The sequence below is a fragment of the Haliotis rubra genome, unplaced genomic scaffold, assembly GCF_003918875.1.
Source record: "Haliotis rubra isolate DU_JTF1 unplaced genomic scaffold, ASM391887v1 Scf302, whole genome shotgun sequence".
NCBI classification, from domain to species: Eukaryota; Metazoa; Mollusca; class Gastropoda; order Lepetellida; family Haliotidae; genus Haliotis; species Haliotis rubra.
In genome coordinates, this window is record NW_025766972.1 from 807,763 (window position 1) to 830,423 (window position 22,661).

Below are 22,661 nucleotides of genomic sequence, written 5' to 3' on the forward strand. Positions count from 1 at the left end.
ACATATCGCCAATCTGTTCCGATCCGCCACTGATGCTTGTGATGCTTGAGTGTTATAGTTCTAAAACTTCTTTCGCTCAGTCAGATACCATAGGAAGGACACTTGTTTCGTATAATTCGTATCTTCATATTTGACAAAACTGGAAAGGTGTTTACAACGCTTAGTGATATATTTAAACTTTCTGTTTTTGAGGGGTGTGTGACAGTGTCAGTTAACATTCTGTCAATGTCCATGCCATTGCGCTTCATTCATTCATTCCAAATGATACAATAAACTGGCTGGAGTACTGTTAAACGCAGCCGAAGTTGCGCTGGGAATGAACCAAGTCACTGTGCGCGATGGAGCATGACGAGGCACACACTAATTAGTACAAATGGTAAAGAAAGCAAGCGAGTGACCTATCCCTGTTGTAGATTATCCCTGCTTTTAGCAAGACAGGACTCCGCTTTCATTTGACTCAGTGTTGGCATCTCTGCTGGTACAAGCACACTGATGTTTTCCATAGAATTTGGTCAACAAAACTGTAGATTGTGGTTGTTATTTATCTCTCAAGTTCTGTTCTTAGATGGTAACTGCTGTTGTAATATCTCTATTATTCTTGGATTATAATAGCTGTAAGGTATTCTCTGCAAACACTAACATTGGCATTGACTTGGAAATATCATGATGATTTGATGGAAATTGGCTTTCACAATTACTGTGTTGGCCTATGTATTAGAGAGGGTACATAAGTCCTGAAACTTGCAAAGTAAATTTAAACTTACCAGATTTTTTAACGTAGCCAGCGGCTGAAGGGATGATATAAATCAAGCTAGGGTCCATGCAGGTAGCAAAAGTACTGTAAGTCCCAATGGTCCCTAGTGTGGTGATTTACCTTCAGTTGTTGGCAATACATAGCTCATTTTTATATTGTATTATCCAAAATAGTTGTTTACTTTTAAAGATATATGTTGGCTAGTCTTAACTCATTTTGTGATAAGTTAGTAATTTTTATGTCCTTTGTTGACAGGGTTTTATTAATTATGTATATTTATTAGTGTTGGGAATTGGTTGAAATCTCACAATTGATGATTGTTTCATTACCAACGAACAATCATCGAAAAAAATTGGTTAGCATCATTTTTCAGATTTTCCTATCCAGGTTGTTATTGAAGAAGAGTATAACATGATGCAACTTGTTACTTTAAAGTGATGACTGATATATCATGAACATAAACTTCCTGGAGTCTTAGAGAAATATTCAGTCATGACTTTTCAGTTAGTGAAGTGAGTTTTTTAAGAAATAAACATGTTACCAGGCCCTGACAACTTCTAAGATATGTTCCATTGTCAAGTATTTCAAAGACTAAAACAGTAGTTCCAAAATCATTTATGTTCGATTATGAGAAAATGTGATCGATTGCTTGGTCGTTTGGTCACTGTGACCCACCTTCGATTATTTCAATTAATCGGAACACCGCTAATATTTATAATGAATATAGAATTTGTTTTAGTCACGATATGGCTGAAATATTGCCAATGTGATTTTAAATCTTAACTCACTCACTCACTCACTCCTATGTATTACTAAAGTATGTTTACGGCGACTGATGGGAATGGCTTGTCTCTAGGCCTGATGGTCTGGTGCTGCTGGAGAGAATGGTTGCACAATGTTCGACAGAAGTGTTCACTGCAAATGTCAACACCTGGTTTAAGCTGCTGCTGCAAGTTTTACAGGTGAGGATAACTTCAAATCCCCTCTGGTCAGAATAATAACAATTTCACCTGTCCCAATGGTAAAGTATGTACACAAATCGTTGAGGACGAGGGCTAGTCAGGTACAAATGATGACTTTCTCACATGCAGTTAAGGAATTCTCTTTTCAATAAGAGGTTGCACTGGGGCTTGTTGTTTATAGCTAAATTAACCTCATCCTTGATAATCTCCAAGGTATCGTTATATATATAATATACTCTACATTATACCCTGGATGCATCCACGGCTTGGCCCCATAATTATATTCCCTCCCTTTGCTGGCTCCGCATTCTCACAGTAGCCAATCAGCTAAGCCGCTGTTACATCCGAGCTTGCCAGTGGTAACAAAGATAGCGGTCACAGTCATGAAGGTTTGTTCGCAGTGCGACTCAGATTTTTGGGGAAATAATACAGACAAATTGACAGATCTGAAACTATAAAAAATATATGAAAGAACTCCTTCTACATCTTTCAGAGTACCTCTGCATCAATTGTGTTGCAAAGTTTAAACGCTTAGATAATTTAAGAAGTGAAAGTGAGTTGTGATTGGTTCGCTAATCTTCCCAGCATAGACACCTGATTGGATAAAAAGCTGGCCAAGGGAGGTAATATAATTATGTGGCCAAGGCGTGGATGCATCCAGGGTATAGTGTAGAGTGATCGTAACGTATACCCTGGAGATTATCGAGGATATATTAACCTTGACTTTCATTGTAAGATGTATGATCATGCTATCTACCCCCAGTCTGCCAGATTTCCTGACTTATAGATTGTTAAGTCTAGGATGATCACTGAAACCATTTATCTATACACCTTAATGCTCTACATGCTTAATGTGTTTTTCTTGCATGCCCATTCTAGAAATTAACTTCCTCCGTTCAGAGGTACAGATAAGCTGCGTATCTGCGTATATTACACAAATATTTATGTGAATACTCAATTACTATTAAGTCTGTTGCTTACAAGTACACTTGAATTTTGGTAAATACTCAATAAATGTGATCTTACATGTATACACACAAAAATGTCAAATCTTAGCTTGCGTACTGATGGATAGATAAAATAACTGAGGTATATTGACAGGTTCTATTTCAACACAGGAACTTGGCAACTTGCAGTCTTTCTCATCGTATCTCATATTACAGATCGAACTTTTTTATATTTTTAAAATTAATTGAAAACGGCAAAATACCCAATTGAGTTTGAGTGAGGTGAGTACAATTTATTTTGTTACTCAAAGGAAAATTAGGAATACCCAGTTGAGATGATACCCAGTTGAGCGAGTAAATAACTCAATGACGCAATAAGTTATCTGTAGCTCTGCTTAATAATGTTTTTTTTGCATGCCCATTCTAGTAATTAACTTCCTCCATTCCAGTCACACAGTGATGTGCAAGAGAAGCAGCAATCTTGTCAGATCCTAGTGGAGATGATTGCAACATCGAGCAGCTTTCCCGAGATAAACAGGGAGATATCAGCATCCATCATCCCTAAACTCCTGCCCCTGCTCCTCGTAGCAACATCAGCTGTAAGTGTGTATTAATCAAGATGAAGCTGTAACCAGGACTTGACATTACCATGGTAACCGCTTCTTAAAATGTCCATTCAACGCAGAAATGTGCATCAAGTCTCGACTAGAATTATAAAGCTGATGTAATTAAAGTAATTTATTATTTTTCCATATCCTGACTCATACTTATTCCTTTATCTCCCTCCAAGGTTGAGTGGAAATGTCCTTATGTTCCCAAAAACAGTCAAAGACTTACTCACCCCAACAGGGCCTCTTTGCCTCCTTCCCGCCATTATTTCTTATGTGACCGATGGCATTATGGTCCCTCTCTCCGAAATGTATGGGGCGGTGGGGTAGCCTAGTGGTTAAAGCGCTCGCTCATCACGCCAAAGGCCCGGGTTCAATTCCCCATATGGGTACAATGAGAGGGGACGGCTGGGAGGGCCTTGAAGATATGTGTTAAGCCCATTTCTGGTGTCCCCCGCCATGATATTGCTGGAATATTGCTAAAAGCGGCGTAAAACCATACTCAGTCAGTCAGTCAGTCCAAAATCTGCCCCGACTAAGGCTTGCAGGGAGGCCAGATAGTGGTGAGAGGGGACGCTTGGGAGGGCCCTCAGCATATGAGTCACTCTCTCCGAAATCTGCCCCGACTAAGGCTTGCAGGGAGGCCAGATAGTGGTGAGAGGGGACGCTTGGGAGGGCCCTCAGCATATGAGTCAGGATAAGTATAAAATATCAATTTTATCATAAAAATGACATATTTCTACACCATTTCATATTTCTAGTGAGACCCTTTACATTATTAGTCATGGTCCTCTGGACCCCTAGTTACGCAGACTAAGGTGAAACCCTCTGCTAGTGTATTTCTAGTAATGCGTTCATCCAAATATTGGCGTTGTAAAAGTACTGGTGCAGTAAGGTCAAGGGTTTGAATCCCAGTCACAGTACACTGAATTTGATCCGACCAGTCCTTGTTTGATCCCCAAAATGCCGATCACCAGGCAGGATGAAAACAAGTACCATCTTTTAGCATCATTGGTACGACAAGGACGGATCAAGCCCAGACCCTTCTGTCTCGGTCAGACACTGTCCACTTCACCGAAGTCAGTCAGCCTTAATGTAAGTGGGGTAGCCTAGTGGTTAAAGCGTTCGCTCATCACGCCAAAGGCATGGGTTTGATTCCCCACATGGGTACAATGTGTGAAACCCATTTCTGGTGTTCCCCGCCGTGATATTGCTAAAAGCGGCTTAAAACTAAACTCACTCACTCACTAGCTTAATGTAAGTGGGGCAGTGGGGTAGCCTAGTGGTTAAAGGGTGGGCTCATCACGCCGAAGGCATGGGTTCGATTCCCCACATGGTTACATTGTGTGAATTCCATTCCATTCCATTCCATTCCATTCCATTCCATTCCATTCCCCCACCGTGATATTGCTGGAATATTGCTGAAAGTGGTGTAAAACCCAACTCACTGACTTGTGTTGTTACAGTGGATGGAGGCAGCAACTCGATGTGTTGCTTCATGTGTATCTCATTTCTCCGGTCCCTGCAGGGTGTTTAGGGTAAGTGTCATCATTCATTTAGTTTGTCCTCGTCAAACATTTACTTGCTATCCATACAGTGTAAAAACTTAGAAAATAACAGCTTGGGACCCTTAGATAGCAGAAAGTGTTTCTTTCATTAGAAGCATTTTCATTATAAGGCCAGACAACTTATATTTATTGTTTTACGGATCCGCTGGTCGTATTTTTTCAAGAATAAGAAATAAATCTAAATTAATTTTCCCCGCTCAAAAAATAAAATCCTCATGTTTTATTGGCCAAAAATGTAAACTTAAAAAAAAATTACTGATTGTTTTTTGCCCCATATACACTTCATAAATTGCCAAAAAATACAATACTTTAGTTTTTACAAGGAATATTACTTTGACTGGTGATTTTTATTTTTTATTTCTTTCCCTCCTGCCTTTAGTTTTTTTAGGACAAAAATCCATAAAACAAGAAATAAAATTGGTCTGGCCTCAGCATAGTTTACAGTAGAACTACCACTGAGATCTGTGAAGATCCAGGTTAGAATTGATCTTTCTGTTTGTCTTTAGAATCAACTATAGGGATGGGGTGCTCATGCTCATTGTATCCGAATTGAGTAGATCATTGTTCATGATGTCAATCACTGGATTGTCTGGTCCAGACTCGAATATTTACAGGCATCTGTCATACAGCTGGAATATTGCTGAGTGCGGCATTAAACAACATGCTGATACAGATGAAAATGCATTTTCTCGTTGAATGGGTGATTAATGTAGATGAACAGTTTTGTTATGCATCAACCATAAGACGTTTACCAAAGCAATTGATAGCAAAGCTGCCGCGCGTACAAAATTGTGCAGCTAGACTTGTGACAAAGACAAAGAAGGACAGCCACATTTCTCCAGTGTTAAAGAAACATGGTTGAAGATGCGGACAGAATCACTTATAAAGTGCTCCTGTTAACCTTCAAGGCAAGGGCAGGCCTAGCCCCTGTGTATCTCCAGGAACCCCCTCCAGGAGTACAAGTCCGCGATGTCTCTTAGATCCACGGGACAAGGCATGCTGTGTGTTCCACACGCAAGGACCACCACCTATGGGGATCGCCAGAGCAGCTCTACGACTCTGAAATGATCTGCCATTAGAACTGAGACTTGAAAATAACTTGGCCACTTTTAAAACCAATCTCAAAACCCACCTTTTCTCAAAGACTTTGCCTAGACCGAGTGGACATTGTTGACACATGTGGCATGCATGCTCTCAAAGCGCTTTAGAGCAGTTATACTGACTGGATTAATGCACTATATAAGTTCTTAGTTGATGATGATGATTTTGTAATTATTTGTCTAATGTTATTGATGTCATATTTTTATGCCCTCGCCATATATGGCTGGGGGCATAAAGGGTTACCCTTCGTGTCCGTCCGTACGAAACAGGGAATGTACTCTATACACTTCTCCGCAAAATCGCTCTGTGGAATTCAATGAACTTATACATGGGCTTTCTTGGGACTCTAATGGTGTGCATCTCATTTTTTTTTTTTTTTTTTTTTTTTAAGTTTAGAGACATTTGAACTTAGGTACATTTTGCTGAATTTCTCTATGATGATAGTGTAATAGTGGATGAAGTCTATCCACTTCTCCACAAAAACTGCTCAACAGAATTGAATGAACTTCTATATGTCTTTCGTAGGGACTCTAAAGGTGTGCATTTCAATTTTTTTATGCAATTTCTTAATTTTGTCACTTTTACAGATGTTTGAACTTAGTTGAATTTTGTTCTGTTCAGCCTGTTTGTTCCATCCAACAGGGGGTTGTACGTTATCCACTTCTCCGAAAAAACTACTTTATGGAATTCATTTAGATTACACATGTGCTTTATAGGGACTCTAAAGGCGTGCATCTCATATTTTGATTTTGTATTTTATTTATTTTTCCAATTTTAATGCTGTTTGAACTTACATAAATTTTGTTGAATTTCTCTCTGAATATAGTGTTATAGGGGATGAAGTCTATCCACTTCTCCACAAATGCTGCTCAACAGAATTGATTGAGCTTCTACGTGTGTTTCATTGGGACTCTAAAGGTGTGCATCTCATACCTTGTTCATCCAGTTTCTTAATTTTGTCACTTCTACAGATGTTGAATTTGGTTCTATTCATCCTGTTCGTCCCATACAACAGGGGGTGTATGTTATCCACTTCTCCTCAAAAATCACTGCACAAAACTCATTTTGCTTACATATGTCTTTTATAGAGACTCTAAAGGTGTGCATTTCATTGTTTTTGTATTTTATAGTTTTTTGTATGTTTAGAGACATTTGAACTTAGATAAATTTTGTTGAATTTCTCTCTGATGATAGTGAAATAGGGGATTAAGTCTATCCACTTCTCCACAAAACCTGCTCAACAGAATTGCTTAAGCTTATACATGTGTTTCATTGGGACTGGAAAGGTGTGCATCTCATAGTTGCATAGATGTTTATTGAACTTGTTCGTGAATTTTGTTCAATTATTGATCTTTATATGATAATAGGTTGTGTTATTTTAACCTGCCATATTGAATATGTTCCAGAATATGCCAAAACGTACCACTTTAGCTTCTACAGCAATCTATTGATTTCACTTGCCGCCACAGTGATATTGCTATTGCTAGTTTATTTACCCTTGTACCATGAACCTTCATGATGTAGGTTTAATTGTACTGTGGTAAGTTCATTGTGACATACATTTACAAATATGTATTTACCTTTGACACTTTGGATATATTTATTTTATAATCAACCATGATATTTATTTAGTAGAAATTAATCACCAGAGCACACTCAGTGTAGGGAACTCTTCTTCCTACAGCAGCGGGGGGCATCTGTGTCCCTGGACACAATTTTTCTTGTTTTTACTGTAATCCATTTCAATGTGTAAAATGGACTTGTCAGCAACAAGTAACATTCATGCTGGTCAAGTGGCAGCAAGGTAGTGGTAACTCTGAAGAATTCTGTAATTGTTATTATTAAACAAAAATCTTTTTCTTGCATCTTGCATTCATAACTGACATTTTCTCATCTAGTCAAAGATTGAATCCATGATGCTGCGTCAGCTAGATCGGCCGAGTCCCAGCACTGCCAGCATCCGCTGTCTGGCACTCCTGGCTCGACTGGGACCTAGTCAGGTGGCCAAACAGATAGACGGATGGATGGAGATGTGTCGAGTCCTCCTCTCTTCTCTCAATCAGTGTCTTTCCTGTCTCTATGAAGGTCTGGAAACAGGTACAGTGTGACTTCAGGGGGAGTGGTTCTCTATTGTTATCATTGTTAGCTCACCTGGACATTGTTGTATGAAAGGCACTACTGACAGATCATCATAAACATCATCATTGTCGTCATCATCATCATCATCATCATCATCATCATCATCATCATCAACCCGATAAGATCCAGGGAAGACTTATCAACAGCAACCCATGCTTGTCATAAGAGGCGACAAAAGGGATCGAGTGGTCAGGCTCGCTGACTTGATTGACACATGTCATCATATCTCAATCATCATCATAATCAACATCACATCACTATTATTGTTACTAGGCCTATAACGTAAAACTAACAAATAGCATTACTGTTATTATTGCTAAAGGTGGAACATGTCACTAATCCCAAACGGAATAAAACAATGAACAGCAACATAAGTTTTGTGTCACTATGGAGACCACAAATTTTCAAAAAGCAACGTCATCAACAACATCACAAACAAGAAATGTGATGCCGATGACATGACCAAACTAGATCAGAGCGCAGGTCTGGAGGTTGCATTCACGTCACAGCGGCGAGCAGATTTCTGATAACATTAGGGCTGCACAATATAACCGGTTTACCGGTATTTACCGGTTCAGACATGAAATCGATACGTATTGCGATACCCGGATCGAAAACCGGTTTTTCGACATGCATTCGGAAAACTTCGTACCACTCGGTAATCTTCGGATATTTCCATTTTTCACACCGGAAATCAAGTTAAGTTCGGTTTGAAGTTGTGTTCTTAATTTTTGTTCAAGTGTTTCGCAATGTTTTGGATCTGAATGCTATAATATATTTACTCATTATTGACCAGTGATCCCTGATATGTCCTGACCAGGTCAAGTTGCTGTCTAAAATCTCAGGGCTTTTTTGAGAGTGGAGAAACTAGTTCAAAACTAGTAACCACTGTGTTGTTGTTAAATTGTTCTTTTCCTTGTTTCCTTCATTTCAACATGATTAAACGTTTTTATTAAAGCTTAATCAAGCATAGTGATTTTGTTGTGTTTTTGCTTTATAAATCAAGCATTAACCGATTATAAGTAATTTTTTGTGATAAAAATATTCTTGCAATATATTGCAACACGTATCGCAATATATGCTTTTGAATCACAATATATCGCAATATGAAAATTGTCTGCAATTCCCACCCCTAGATAACATGCAGCCATTTACAGGCTAATTCTAGCCATTGAAGCTATAGTTTCTAAGTATTGTTGTACATGTTGTTAACATTGAGGAAATGTAGGTCCTGTGGGTCGGGTAAGTGATCACAATTGACTAGGGAAGAGATTTTGGTGTCAGACCCTGTGTCCAGGGTGCCAGTGGGGTAGGCTTGTAGTTAAAGTGTTCGTTCATTACGCTGAAGTCCTGGGTTTGATTCCCCGCATGGGTACAATATGTGAAGTCCATTTCTGGTGCCCCCCTGTCATGATATTGCTGGAATATTGCAAATAACGGCTTAAAACCATACTCACTCACTCACTTTGTGTCCTGTCTGAATACTTGTCTAAAGATTGACAAGGCCCCTATAATTTCTGTGGAATAGGGACGTGGGGTAGCCTAGTGGTTAAAGTGTTTGCTTGTCAATCCGAAGACCCAGGTTCGATTCTCCACAGTGAAGCCCATTTCAGGTGTCCCCCCACCATGATATTGCTGGAATATTGCTAAAAGCGGCGTAAAACTAAACTCACTCACTCACTTACTATGTGGAATGTTTTACAGACGAAGTGCCAACATCTGAGGAGAGTATCTTCTCCTCCGCCCCAGATACGGAGCCTGGTAGAAGCAATGTCCTGACTGCACGGTACAAGACACTGGGAGTGTGTCTGCAGACACTGCTTGGGTATGTGGGTGATAATGAAATGTTGAAAGTGTTATGTTCTCAGCTCCCTGGGAAGGATATCCTGTTCTGCTTTCAGTTACAAGACAGCAGACACTGCTTGGGTATGTGGGTGATAATGAAATACTGAACGTGTTGTGTTCTCAGCTCCCTGGGAAGGATATCCTGTTCTGCATTCAGTTACAAGTACATGTTAATGTTAAGATGTATACACAGATTTAAACATACTCATTCCACAACACATCCTCGATAATCTCCAGGGTATACGTTAAGATCACTCTACACTATACCCCGGATGCATCCACGGCTTGGCCCGATAAATATATTACCTCCCTTTGCTGGCTCCACATTCTCACATTAGCCAATCAGCTAAGCCGCTGTTACATCCGAGCTTGCCAGTGTCAACAAAGATAGCGGTCGCAGTCGCGAAGGTTTGTTCGCAGTGCAACTCATATTTTTGGGGAAATCATACAGACAAATTGACAGATCTGAAACTTCTACCTCTTTCAGAGTACCTCTGCATCAATTGTGTTGCCAAGTTTAATGGTTAGATAATTTAAGAAGCGAAAGTGAGTAGTGATTGGTACGCTCAACTTCCAAGCGTAGACACCTGACTGGATAAAAAGCCAGCAAAGGGAGGTAATAAAATCATCGGGCCAAGCCGTGGATGTATCCAGGGTATAGTGGAGAGTGATCGTAACATATACCCTGGAGATTATCGAGGATGCCCACAACATTGATGGTTAGGTACATGCCCTACATGGGTTTTATTCTTCACAGGGTTGGGGCGGTGGTGTAGCCTAGTGGTTAAAGCGTTCACTCGTCACGCCGAAGGACCGGGTTCGATTGAATGCATCTATAGTATTTAGCGTCAGTATGCTACATCAATGAAAAGACGAACGAATGTTTTGGATACCCAGTAATATAAATAGGGCTGCAACGATTCGGTTCGATTCATTGAAAATCGAATCTGGCATCAAAGTTTCAATTTTCGATAACCATTATCAAATTTCGTTTCAATATTTGAATACCTATTCAAATTATTTCCACACAGCGAGAACGCAATTTTGAATCCAACTCGAGCAGTTTCAACCTCTGAAATAAGGCAAAACGTGATTGGTTGACGCCAGGCTAATTATCCAGTGAGAATTGTTGTTAACAGACATCGCCAAGTCGAGAATAGATTTCACGCTAAAAACGCCAACTCTGAGAGTTAAATGAAATTTGATGTTTTTACTTGTATGAAGAATCGATTCAAAAATGATCAAATCGAAGGTCCAATATCGAAAATCGAATAGAATCGAGTTCTGGGTGAATCGTTGCAGCCTTAAATGTAAAGTGTGGAATATGTGTTGCAGTGAGAAGCATCCTTCGTCTGTGAAGTTACCGGCTCAGGACGTATTGGGCGTGGTGTGCAGGTGTCTGGCCGTCAACTACAGAATGCTGGTATGTGTTTTTAGAGTCAAACAGATCATGGAACGGAAGATTATTTCTTTTGTCACCAGCCATATTGTTGGTGGAATATTGCAAAAAGCAGTGTAAATAATAATTAACCCACTCATCCACCCAACTTACCACACGCTCAGCCACTCATTCAACCTCTGGCTCAACCCTTCACTCAACCACCCAAATGTTCAGCCTCCATCCCACCTAACCAACCAACCAACAAATCAACCATTCATTCAACCTCTTATTCAACCACGTACTCACTCACTCAACCAATCAACAAGTTAACCTCTCATTCAACCATTAACCCACCCAACTGCCCACTCAACACTCACACCACTATCCAAACACCCATACAATCAACCTACAACCCAACCAAGAAATCAAACACTCAACACAACTGTTGAAAGCTTATGTTTAGTATGGGACAAAAAGTATTGTTTGAGCAAAACATAACAAAATAAACCAGCTATATTCCAAGGAATAACATTGACTGTACTTTATTTTGTTTTCAATCGATTCAGTTAGCGCGCCCCACGACAGACAGAATCCGACTGTTGTCACATCTGCCCGAGTTGCACAAATCCAGTCTCGATCTACTCACTGCCCTCATCATGAGGTATGTCATTGAAAGATTAACTTTACCAGTTCTTTGTATATCTCATAGCTTATTTCTCAACAGGGTTTTACATGACGCGTGATTCCTGCGTATTTGATGCAACAATTTTGTAAACGACTCTCAAAATATTATCATACGGGTCAAGCTTGATGCAAGTTTTATTGGTGGCCCTCACAATTCAGTTGTGATCGATTTGATAAGCAAAAAATGATATTGTTCGATGATAGTTTGACTTTTACAGAGCTGTCAGATTGTTCCAGAGAACACAGAGGAGACAGTAATCCTGGCTGTTTGAATTGAACAATGCTGTAGTTTCATTTGGTGGTGTGGCATACACAGTTACATACTGAGAATGATTAACACAAAGAAATATTACAATTTTCATGACTCCCAAATATTGAAAATGACTCCCCAAAATAAATATTGTGAGTCACCATGACTCCCATTTTTAAAAAGTCTGTGTAAAACCCTGTCTCAATATTGTTTCGTTTGACAAAAGGATGATCTGGAAAGATTTTGTAATCATAAAAGCTGAGAATGTGTTTGTCTTGAATTATCATTGTAGACTAGCTTTGAGTACATCTATAAAGGGGAACATGCTTCAGTCAATCGCAACGGCATATCTTATTATTAATCTCAACTCCCTGGGGATCATACAACTCTTGCTGCCACAAGGCGCACCGAGTTATTACAGCTTTCCCGTCCTTACGAGGTACCCATTGACAGCTGGGTGTACTTGGACACAAAGGCACAGTACTTTGTCCAAGTTTACTGCACGTTGCTGTACCCGCAACTAGGTGTTTGCACGTATTCATGTGGCCACCATCTGGTCATCTACCAACGGATTCGTGGGTTCTTTTAAGTGCACAGGGTTGTGTACTGTACACTAGGGGTTGTGACAACACTGAAAGAGGTCTGCACACAAAGTTGACTCCAAGGTTTTTACACCCGGTCACAGGTGGGCTCGATCCCGGCACCTCATGCTCACTGGATTTAGTTTTGGGCTCGTTTTGGTGTAATCATCACTGATCACTCAATTCATATCACGACCCGTGAAGATCTAGTTAGAACTGATCTTCAGTAACCCATGCTTGTCGTAAGAGGCGACTAACGGGATCGGGTGGTCAGGCTCGCTGACTTGGATGACACATGTCATACTATCCCAAATGCGCAGATCGATGCTCATGCTGTAGATCACAGGATTGTCTGGTCCAAACTCGATTTATTTACAGACCACCGCCATATAGCTGTAATATTGCTGAGTGCAGCGTAAAACTAAACTCACTCACTCACTTGTTATTCCCCCGGCATGCGGGGGATATAGTCGACGCCTTGTCCGTCTGTCCATCCGTCCGTCCGTCCGTCCATCTGTAATCATTTTGTTTCCGGAGCATAACTCAGAAACCGTTCAATATTTTTCAGCAAAAATTGGTAGATATATCAAACAGAACCTAAGGTGGTGCCTTTAGCTATTTACAGATTTTTGGCATTTTTCTTTTTCTCGGTTTCTATGGAAACGTTTTGGACTTAGCCTTAAAGGGAGGGGTGGGCTTCGTTTCCAGAGCATAACTCGAAAACCATGCTTTTTCTGCAAAATTTGGTAGATATAACAAACAGAACCTAAAGTGGTGCCTTTTGCTGTTTACAGATTTTTGGCATTATTATTTTACCTGGTTTCCATGGAAACGATTCGGACTTAATCTCAGAAGGGAGGGGTGGGCTTCGTTTCCGGAGCACAACTCAAAAATGTTCAATATCTTTCTACAGAACTTGGCAGATACATGTGACAGATCTTGAAGTGATACCTTTTGTTATTTACTGATTTTTGGCATATTTATTTTTCTCGTTTTCCATGGAAACGATTTGGACCTAGTCTAAAAATAATCAAGCTGGACTTTAAGTAACTGTCAGATGATTTGTTCTTTCAAATATGTTGGGGCTGGGGGGATATGTCATTTTCTGATGACTCTTGTTGTACACAGTTGCCGAATGCAGTTACTTCCTTTGAGCGACCTCATCAACAAGCTGTTCCTCCAGAGTTTGGCCTTCACCCATCTGGATCCTGTGTACGCCCAGGAACGGCCGCTCAGGTGAGGGACGGAGATTGCAGGGTTGGAAGACGGACAGTCAAGGATGAGTGGTGAAAGGGGGAAGGGACACAATGGGGGGAGGACACAAGCTGGTAGGGGAGGGGAGGACATGCAGTATAAGGGGTTGTCTTGCATGTACTGGACGCTTAGACTATGACCTTAACATTGAAGACTGATTCAGCTTGGGAGTATTTCGACAGGACTTCTTGCACGTACTGGACACTTAAATCTTGACATTAACATTGAAGACTGCTTCGGTTTGGGAGTACTTCGATTGGACAGCAATCTTGAGTTCCTTTCATAGTCAGGGATGGGTAGGTAGTGGAAAGGGAGGACACGGTCAGGGAAAGTGACACCGAGTTAGAAGGGGCAGTCTTATATGTACATGATACTGTAGTACAGTAGAATACTTTTATAACGAACACGGATCTAACGAACTGAAGGTTATAGCGAACTGTTTTGAGAGCTTGAATAAACCTTATATTATCATGTAAAAAAGTGAATAGCGAACTATGGATATAACAAACTAATTTCAGTGGTCCCTTGGAGTTCGTTATAAAGGTATTTTACTGTAATTTTAAAAACAAATATTACTGCAATCTGGAGTGTACTTTGAAGGAAAGTAATCTTTAGTGTTCTTTCGGTCAAATATTGTCTAGAAGAAGCTGTATTCTAGGAATTTCTTTCTTGATAGAATGGACTTGAACTCACCTGTTTCTGATGAAACTTGAGAGAGAGCTTGAATACTGCTGGAATTGTATAGATTGTCCTTGAAAAGTGCGGGAATTTGGATCATTTATCAATGTTTAACTATAATACATTACGTAGATAAATTAGATCTAAAAAATATTTTATTATCGATACAATGTTATCGTGTTGTGTACCCTGCATAAGAATCGCCATCACCCTTATAGCCATAAATTATCAACAGTCCCTAAGGTGGCCTCGTGATTACAGTGTGTGCTCATCACACTCACTGCCATGGTTTTAGTCTGACCAGGGGTATAATATGTGATGGAGTACTCTGTTAGAAGTTCCGATATTGTTCCAGCATCCCGAGGGAAGCGACATACAACAGCATGGTCCAGTGGCTGAAGGTGGTCGGGTGTTCGTGTAACCTGGTGACGGAAGAGAAGGAACTGGTCAAGGAGGTCCTACATGATGTCACGCCTGTCACAGACACGCTCAAGGTAGTACGGTCAGATTGTTGCACTGTGCTTGTTTGAACATATTAAATATAAACAAATGTGTGAGTGCCTACAGCATTCATGCATGTCGTTCAATGTTTTGAATTTTAACATTTGGGATTGGTCTTTTGTTATTGGTAGTCATGAGTAAGAATTGCATATGGGGGCATTACATAAAATGGGTTGAAACATGATATACTTTTGTATCAACCAACCTCGACAAATTTTTCATGAATTTATTAAGTGATTACAGGGTAACTTTGATAATATATTCGCATTGTCCATGGTATGTTTACAGTGACCATGGTAATGGTATGTCGTATTGACCTTGGTATGTCTGCATAGACCATGTCTGCATTGACCATGGTATGTCCCCATTGACCATGGTAATGGTATGTCGTATTGACCTTGGTATGTCTGCATAGACCAGGTCTGCATTGACCATGGTATGTCTGCATTGACCATGGTAATGGTATGTCGTATTAACCATGGTATGTCTCCATTGACCTTGGTATGTCTGCATTGACCAGGTCTGCATTGATCATGGTATGTCTGCATTGACCAGGTCTGCATTGATCATGGTATGTCTGCATAGACCAGGTCTCCATTGACCATGGTATGTCTGCATTGACCATGGTAATGGTATGTCGTATTGACCTTGGTATGTCTGCATTAACCATGGTATGTCTCCATTGACCTTGGTATGTCTGCATTGACCATGGTATGTCTGCATTGACCAGGTCTGCATTGATCATGGTATGTCTGCATAGACCAGGTCTCCATTGACCATGGTATGTCTGCATTGACCATGGTAATGGTATGTCGTATTGACCTTGGTATGTCTCCATTAACCATGGTATGTCTCCATTGACCTTGGTATGTCTGCATAGACCAGGTCAGCATTGATCATGGTATGTCTGCATTGACCAGGTCTGCATTGATCATGGTATGTCTGCATTGACCAGGTCTGCATTGATCATGGTATGTCTCCATTGACCAGGTCTGCATTGACCATGGTATGTCCCCATTGACCATGGTAATGGTATGTCGTATTGACCTTGGTATGTCTGCATAGACCAGGTCTGCATTGACCATGGTATGTCTGCATTGACCATGGTAATGGTATGTCGGTATGTCTGTATTAACCATGGTATGTCTCCATTGACCTTGGTATGTCTGCATTGACCAGGTCTGCATTGATCATGGTATGTCTTCATTGACCAGGTCTGCATTGACATGGTATGGTATGTCTGCATTGACCATGGTAATGGTATGTCGTATTAACCATGGTATGTCTCCATTGACCTTGGTATGTCTGCATTGACCAGGTCTGCATTGATCATGGTATGTCTACATTGACCAGGTCAGCATTGATCATGGTATGCATTGACCTTGGTATGTTTGCATTGATCATGGTATGTCTGCATTGACCATGGTATGTCTCCATTGACTTTGGTAATGGTATGTCTGCATTGACCATGGTATGTCTGCATGACCATGGCAATGGTATGTCATATTGACCTTGGTATGTCTCCATTGACCATGGTAATGGTATGTCTGCATTGACCATGGTAATGGTATGTCATATTGACCTTGGTATGTCTGCATTGACCATGGTAATGGTATGTCTCCATTGACCATGGTAATGGTATGTCGTATTGACCTTGGTATGTCTGCATTGATCATCGTAATGGTATGTCTGCATTGATCATGGCATGTCTGCATTGACCATGGTAATGGTATGTCTCCATTGACCATGGTAATGGTATGTCGTATTGACCTTGGTATGTCTGCATTGATCATCGTAATGGTATGTCTGCATTGATCATGGCATGTCTGCATTGACCATGGTAATGGTATGTCTGCATTGATCATGGCATGTCTGCATTGACCATGGTAATGGTATGTCTGCATTGATCATGGTATGTCTCCATTGACCTTGGTATGTCTGCATTGACCAGGTCTGCATTGATCATGGTATGTCTTCATTGACCAGGTCTGCATTGACCTTGGTATGTCTGCATTGACCATGGTAATGGTATGTCGTATTAACCATGGTATGTCTCCATTGACCTTGGTATGTCTGCATTGACCAGGTCTGCATTGATCATGGTATGTCTACATTGACCAGGTCAGCATTGATCATGGTATGCATTGACCTTGGTATGTTTGCATTGATCATGGTATGTCTGCATTGACCATGGTATGTCTCCATTGACTTTGGTAATGGTATGTCTGCATTGACCATGGTATGTCTGCATGACCATGGCAATGGTATGTCATATTGACCTTGGTATGTCTCCATTGACCATGGTAATGGTATGTCTGCATTGACCATGGTAATGGTATGTCATATTGACCTTGGTATGTCTGCATTGACCATGGTAATGGTATATCTCCATTGACTGCATGGTAATGGTATGTCTGTATTGACCTTGGTATGTCTGCATTGATCATCGTAATGGCATGTCTGCATTGATCATGGCATGTCTGCATTGACCATGGTAATGGTATGTCTGCATTGATCATGGCATGTCTCCATTGACCATGGTAATGGTATGTCATATTGACCTTGGTATGTCTCCATTGACCATGGTAATGGTATGTCTCCATTGACCATGATAATGGTATGTCGTGTATTGACCATGGTATGTCTGCATTGACCATCGTAATGGTATGTCTGCATTGATCATGGCATGTCTGCATTGACCATGGTAATGGTATGTCTGCATTGATCATGGTATGTCTGCATTGATCATGGCATGTCTGCATTGACCATGGTAATGGCATGTCTCCATTGACCATGGTAATGGTATGTCGTATCGACCTTGGCATGTCTGCATTGACCATGGTAATGGTATGTCTGCATTGATCATGGCATGTCTCCATTGACCATGGTAATGGTATGTCGTATCGACCTTGGTATGTCTGCATTGACCATGGTAATGGTATGTCTGCATTGATCATTGCATGTCTCCATTGACCATGGTAATGGTATGTCGTATTGACCTTGGTATGTCTGCATTGATCATGGCATGTCTCCATTGACCATGGTAATGGTATGTCGTAATGACCTTGGTATGTCTGCATTGACCATGGTAATGGTATGTCTGCATTGATCATGGTAATGGTATGTCGTATTGACCTTGGTATGTCTGCATTGATCATGGCATGTCTCCATTGACCATGGTAATGGTATGTCGTATTGACCTTGGTATGTCTGCATTGACCATGGTATGTCTCCATTGACCATGGTAATGGTATGTCTGCATTGACCATGGTAATGGTATGTCGTATTGACCTTGGTATGTCTGCATTGATCATGGCATGTCCTTATCATAACAGTATGATCATTGATCATGGTAATGGTATGTCGTATTGACCTTGGTATGTCTGCATTGATCATGGCATGTCTCCATTGACCATTGTAATGGTATGTCATGTATTGACCTTGGTATGTCTCCATTGACCATGGTAATGGTATGTCGTATTGACCTTGATATGTCTGCATTGATCATGGTAATGGTATGTCGTATTGACCTTGGTATGTCTGCATTGACCATTGTAATGGTATGTCGTATTGACCTTGGTATGTCTCCATTGACCATGGTAATGGTATGTCGTATTGACCTTGATATGTCTGCATTGATCATGGTAATGGTATGTCGTATTGACCTTGGTATGTCTGCATTGATCATGGCATGTCTCCATTGACCATTGTAATGGTATGTCGTATTGACCTTGGTATGTCTCCATTGACCATGGTAATGGTATGTCGTATTGACCTTGATATGTCTGCATTGATCATGGTAATGGTATGTCGTATTGACCTTGGTATGTCTGCATTGACCATTGTAATGGTATGTCGTATTGACCTTGGTATGTCTCCATTGACCATGGTAATGGTATGTCGTATTGACCTTGGTATGTCTGCATTGACCATGGTAATGGTATGTCTCCATTGACCATGGTAATGGTATGTCGTATTGACCTTGGTATGTCTGCATTGATCATCGTAATGGTATGTCTGCATTGATCATGGCATGTCTGCATTGACCATGGTAATGGTATGTCTGCATTGATCATGGCATGTCTCCATTGACCATGGTAATGGTATGTCATATTGACCTTGGTATGTCTCCATTGACCATGGTAATGGTATGTCTCCATTGACCATGATAATGGTATGTCGTATTGACCTTAGTATGTCTGCATTGATCATCGTAATGGTATGTCTGCGTTGATCATGGCATGTCTGCATTGACCATGGTAATGGTATGTCTGCATTGATCATGACATGTCTGCATTGATCATGGCATGTCTGCATTGACCATGGTAATGGCATGTCTCCTTTGACCATGGTAATGGTATGTCGTATCGACCTTGGCATGTCTGCATTGACCATGGTAATGGTATGTCTGCATTGATCATGGCATGTCTCCATTGACCATGGTAATGGTATGTCGTATCGACCTTGGTATGTCTGCATTGACCATGGTAATGGTATGTCTGCATTGATCATGGCATGTCTCCATTGACCATGGTAATGGTATGTCGTATTGACCTTGGTATGTCTGCATTGATCATGGCATGTCTCCATTGACCATGGTAATGGTATGTCGTATTGACCTTGGTATGTCTGCATTGACCATGGTAATGGTATGTCTCCATTGATCATGGTAATGGTATGTCGTATTGACCTTGGTATGTCTGCATTGATCATGGCATGTCTCCATTGACCATGGTAATGGTATGTCGTATTGACCTTGGTATGTCTGCATTGACCATGGTATGTCTCCATTGACCATGGTAATGGTATGTCTGCATTGACCATGGTAATGGTATGTCGTATTGACCTTGGTATGTCTGCATTGACCATGGTATGTGGTATGTAACAGTATGATCATTGATCATGGTAATGGTATGTCGTATTGACCTTGGTATGTCTGCATTGATCATGGTATGTCTCCATTGACCATGGTAATGGTATGTCGTATTGACCTTGGTATGTCTCCATTGACCATGGTAATGGTATGTCGTATTGACCATGGTATGTCTGCATTGATCATGGCATGTCTCCATTGACCATGGTAATGGTATGTCGTATTGACCTTGGTATGTCTGCATTGACCATTGTAATGGTATGTCTGTATTGACCTTGGTATGTCTCCATTGACCATGGTAATGGTATGTTGTATTGACCTTGGTATGTCTGCATTGATCATGGTATGTCTCCATTGATCATGGTAATGGTATGTCGTATTGACCTTGGTATGTCTGCATTGATCATGGCATGTCTCCATTGACCATGGTAATGGTATGTCGTATTGACCTTGGTATGTCTCCATTGACCATGGTAATGGTATGTCGTATTGACCTTGGTATGTCTGCATTGATCATGGCATGTCTCCATTGACCATGGTATGTCTGCATTGACCATGGTATGTCTGCATTGATCATGGTATGTCTCCATTGACCATGGTAATGGTATGTCGTATTGACCTTGATATGTCTGCATTGATCATGGTAATGGTATGTCGTATTGACCTTGGTATGTCTGCATTGATCATGGCATGTCTCCATTGACCATTGTAATGGTATGTCGTATTGACCTTGGTATGTCTCCACTGACTATGGTATATATGCATTTTCCATGGTATGTCTGTATTCTGTGATAGCTCAAGGGTAGTCTGAAGTGCAGCCTTGACCCACCTCCAACCAAGAAAAAGAAGAAGCGAGGTGGCTACCAGGAGCTGAGTGAAGGTATCAGCTCACACAGGAAGATGTCCCACACCGCCAACAGTGCCGTCACCAACAGCGCCTTGCAAGGTATACTCCCCATGGAGATTCTGGGTTAGAATTGGTCCCCGACACCCTATATTGGTCCCAACCTAATGGATTGGGTTCTGTTGAGTGGTTAAGATCATCGTACCCTGATAACGCAAATCATTGATAGCTCCAGAATTGGTTATTTACAGGTTGCTGTCATACAGCTGGAATAAAGTTGACATACCTTAATTTGACTGAAAGACTGTTGGAAGCATTATTTATCCAGGCTCACAGCATATCAGCCTCTGAAAGAACATATCAGCAGATCCTTGTGAACTAAGGGCTATAACTCCTGTACTTATCTTGGACATTCCTGGACTTATCTTAAGAGTCATTGAAGCGTTGGAAGCAATTGAAGGGTTTAGGGGAACATAATCTTTGGCTACCATAGTATTTGAAACTATGGACTCCTAATATGTTATACTGTTATGATAAGGACATTATTTTCAGAAGGAATTTTTTGTTTGTTTTAACTCAGCTTTGTTTTTTTCAGGCTTATTTTAAGCATCTGTATCCCTCTATTTCAGTGCTTCATCTCTTTGTATCCAGATTTGGAGATGTTCTGAAGGACAAGCTTTATCAGGTAGACCATAGTACACTGATTTTTACTATGATATTTTATAAATAGTTCAGGGGTGGTGGAGTAGCCTAAAGGTTAAAGCGTTTGCTCGTCATGTCAAAGACTCGGGTTTGATTCCCCACATGGGTACAATGTGTGAAGCTCATTTCTGGTGTTGCCTGCCGTGATATTGCTGGAATATTGCTAAAAGCGGCGTAAAAGCATACACACTCACTAAGTAGTACTATGGAGTCACTACATATTGGTTTTGCTGACACAGAACTTATTGATCACAAGTCATGTCTGACATCAACAATTGTTTATTACATGTCAAGACTAAATGCATTTTGAAGTTCATGAATGCTTTGAGGCCTATATATTAAACCCTAATCTGCACCAGATATTAGTTAGAAATTCATAGTTGGAAATAAGAATTAACAATAATGATGATTTGTTCACTGAAATACTTTAGTTTCAAAGTCTGGGTCATTCTTGACAGCCCTATTCATAATTAATATATAATGTTGTCACTCACTCACTCACTCACTCAGGAGGTGGGGTAGTCTAGTGGTTAAAGCGTTCACAGTCATGCTGAAGATCAGGTTTGATTCCCCACATTCGCACAATGTGTGAAACCCATTTCTGGTGAGAGCACTATAAGAATTATCTCCCTTGGATCTACATGTGGGTAGGGGAATCCGTGCAAAGTTGCAGACGAAATTTGAAACTTTACCCAAGGACAGTATCGAAAATAGATACCACTGGATACCACAAAAACACAAGTTGTGATCGATTTACTTTAATTTGCCTTTATACAGGATATCATTGACAGCGTAGTGAGCTCGATCCTGCTCATTCAACAGAACGTCTTGGAGGCGCCAGTTCCGTACGGCAGTGCCGAATGACGTGGGGGTCTCTACAGAACATTGCTGGCATGTAGTCTGCAGACCCATCCTAAGGTGGCATCTCCATTACAAGTCAGTCTGATGTTGTTCCGAACTGGTCTACAAGATCCCAGCATAGAGGTATG

The 22,661-nt window shown here is 40.7% G+C and overlaps 1 protein-coding gene across 1 annotated transcript in view; it reads left to right on the forward strand.

Moving 5' to 3' along the window:
- Positions 1 to 22,661, forward strand: part of LOC124282750 (proline-, glutamic acid- and leucine-rich protein 1-like) — a 28,956-nt gene that overhangs the window by 3,332 nt on the left and 2,963 nt on the right. Inside the window, exons 3-14 of the mRNA XM_046718774.1 lie at positions 1,611 to 1,716; positions 3,113 to 3,262; positions 4,738 to 4,809; positions 7,839 to 8,037; positions 9,784 to 9,904; positions 11,260 to 11,347; positions 11,872 to 11,966; positions 13,949 to 14,056; positions 15,108 to 15,246; positions 20,922 to 21,072; positions 21,600 to 21,655; positions 22,450 to 22,656. Coding sequence (XP_046574730.1) covers positions 1,611 to 1,716; positions 3,113 to 3,262; positions 4,738 to 4,809; positions 7,839 to 8,037; positions 9,784 to 9,904; positions 11,260 to 11,347; positions 11,872 to 11,966; positions 13,949 to 14,056; positions 15,108 to 15,246; positions 20,922 to 21,072; positions 21,600 to 21,655; positions 22,450 to 22,536 — 1,372 coding nt within the window. The 3' untranslated portion in view covers positions 22,537 to 22,656. The remainder of the gene's footprint in view (positions 1 to 1,610; positions 1,717 to 3,112; positions 3,263 to 4,737; positions 4,810 to 7,838; positions 8,038 to 9,783; positions 9,905 to 11,259; positions 11,348 to 11,871; positions 11,967 to 13,948; positions 14,057 to 15,107; positions 15,247 to 20,921; positions 21,073 to 21,599; positions 21,656 to 22,449; positions 22,657 to 22,661) is intronic.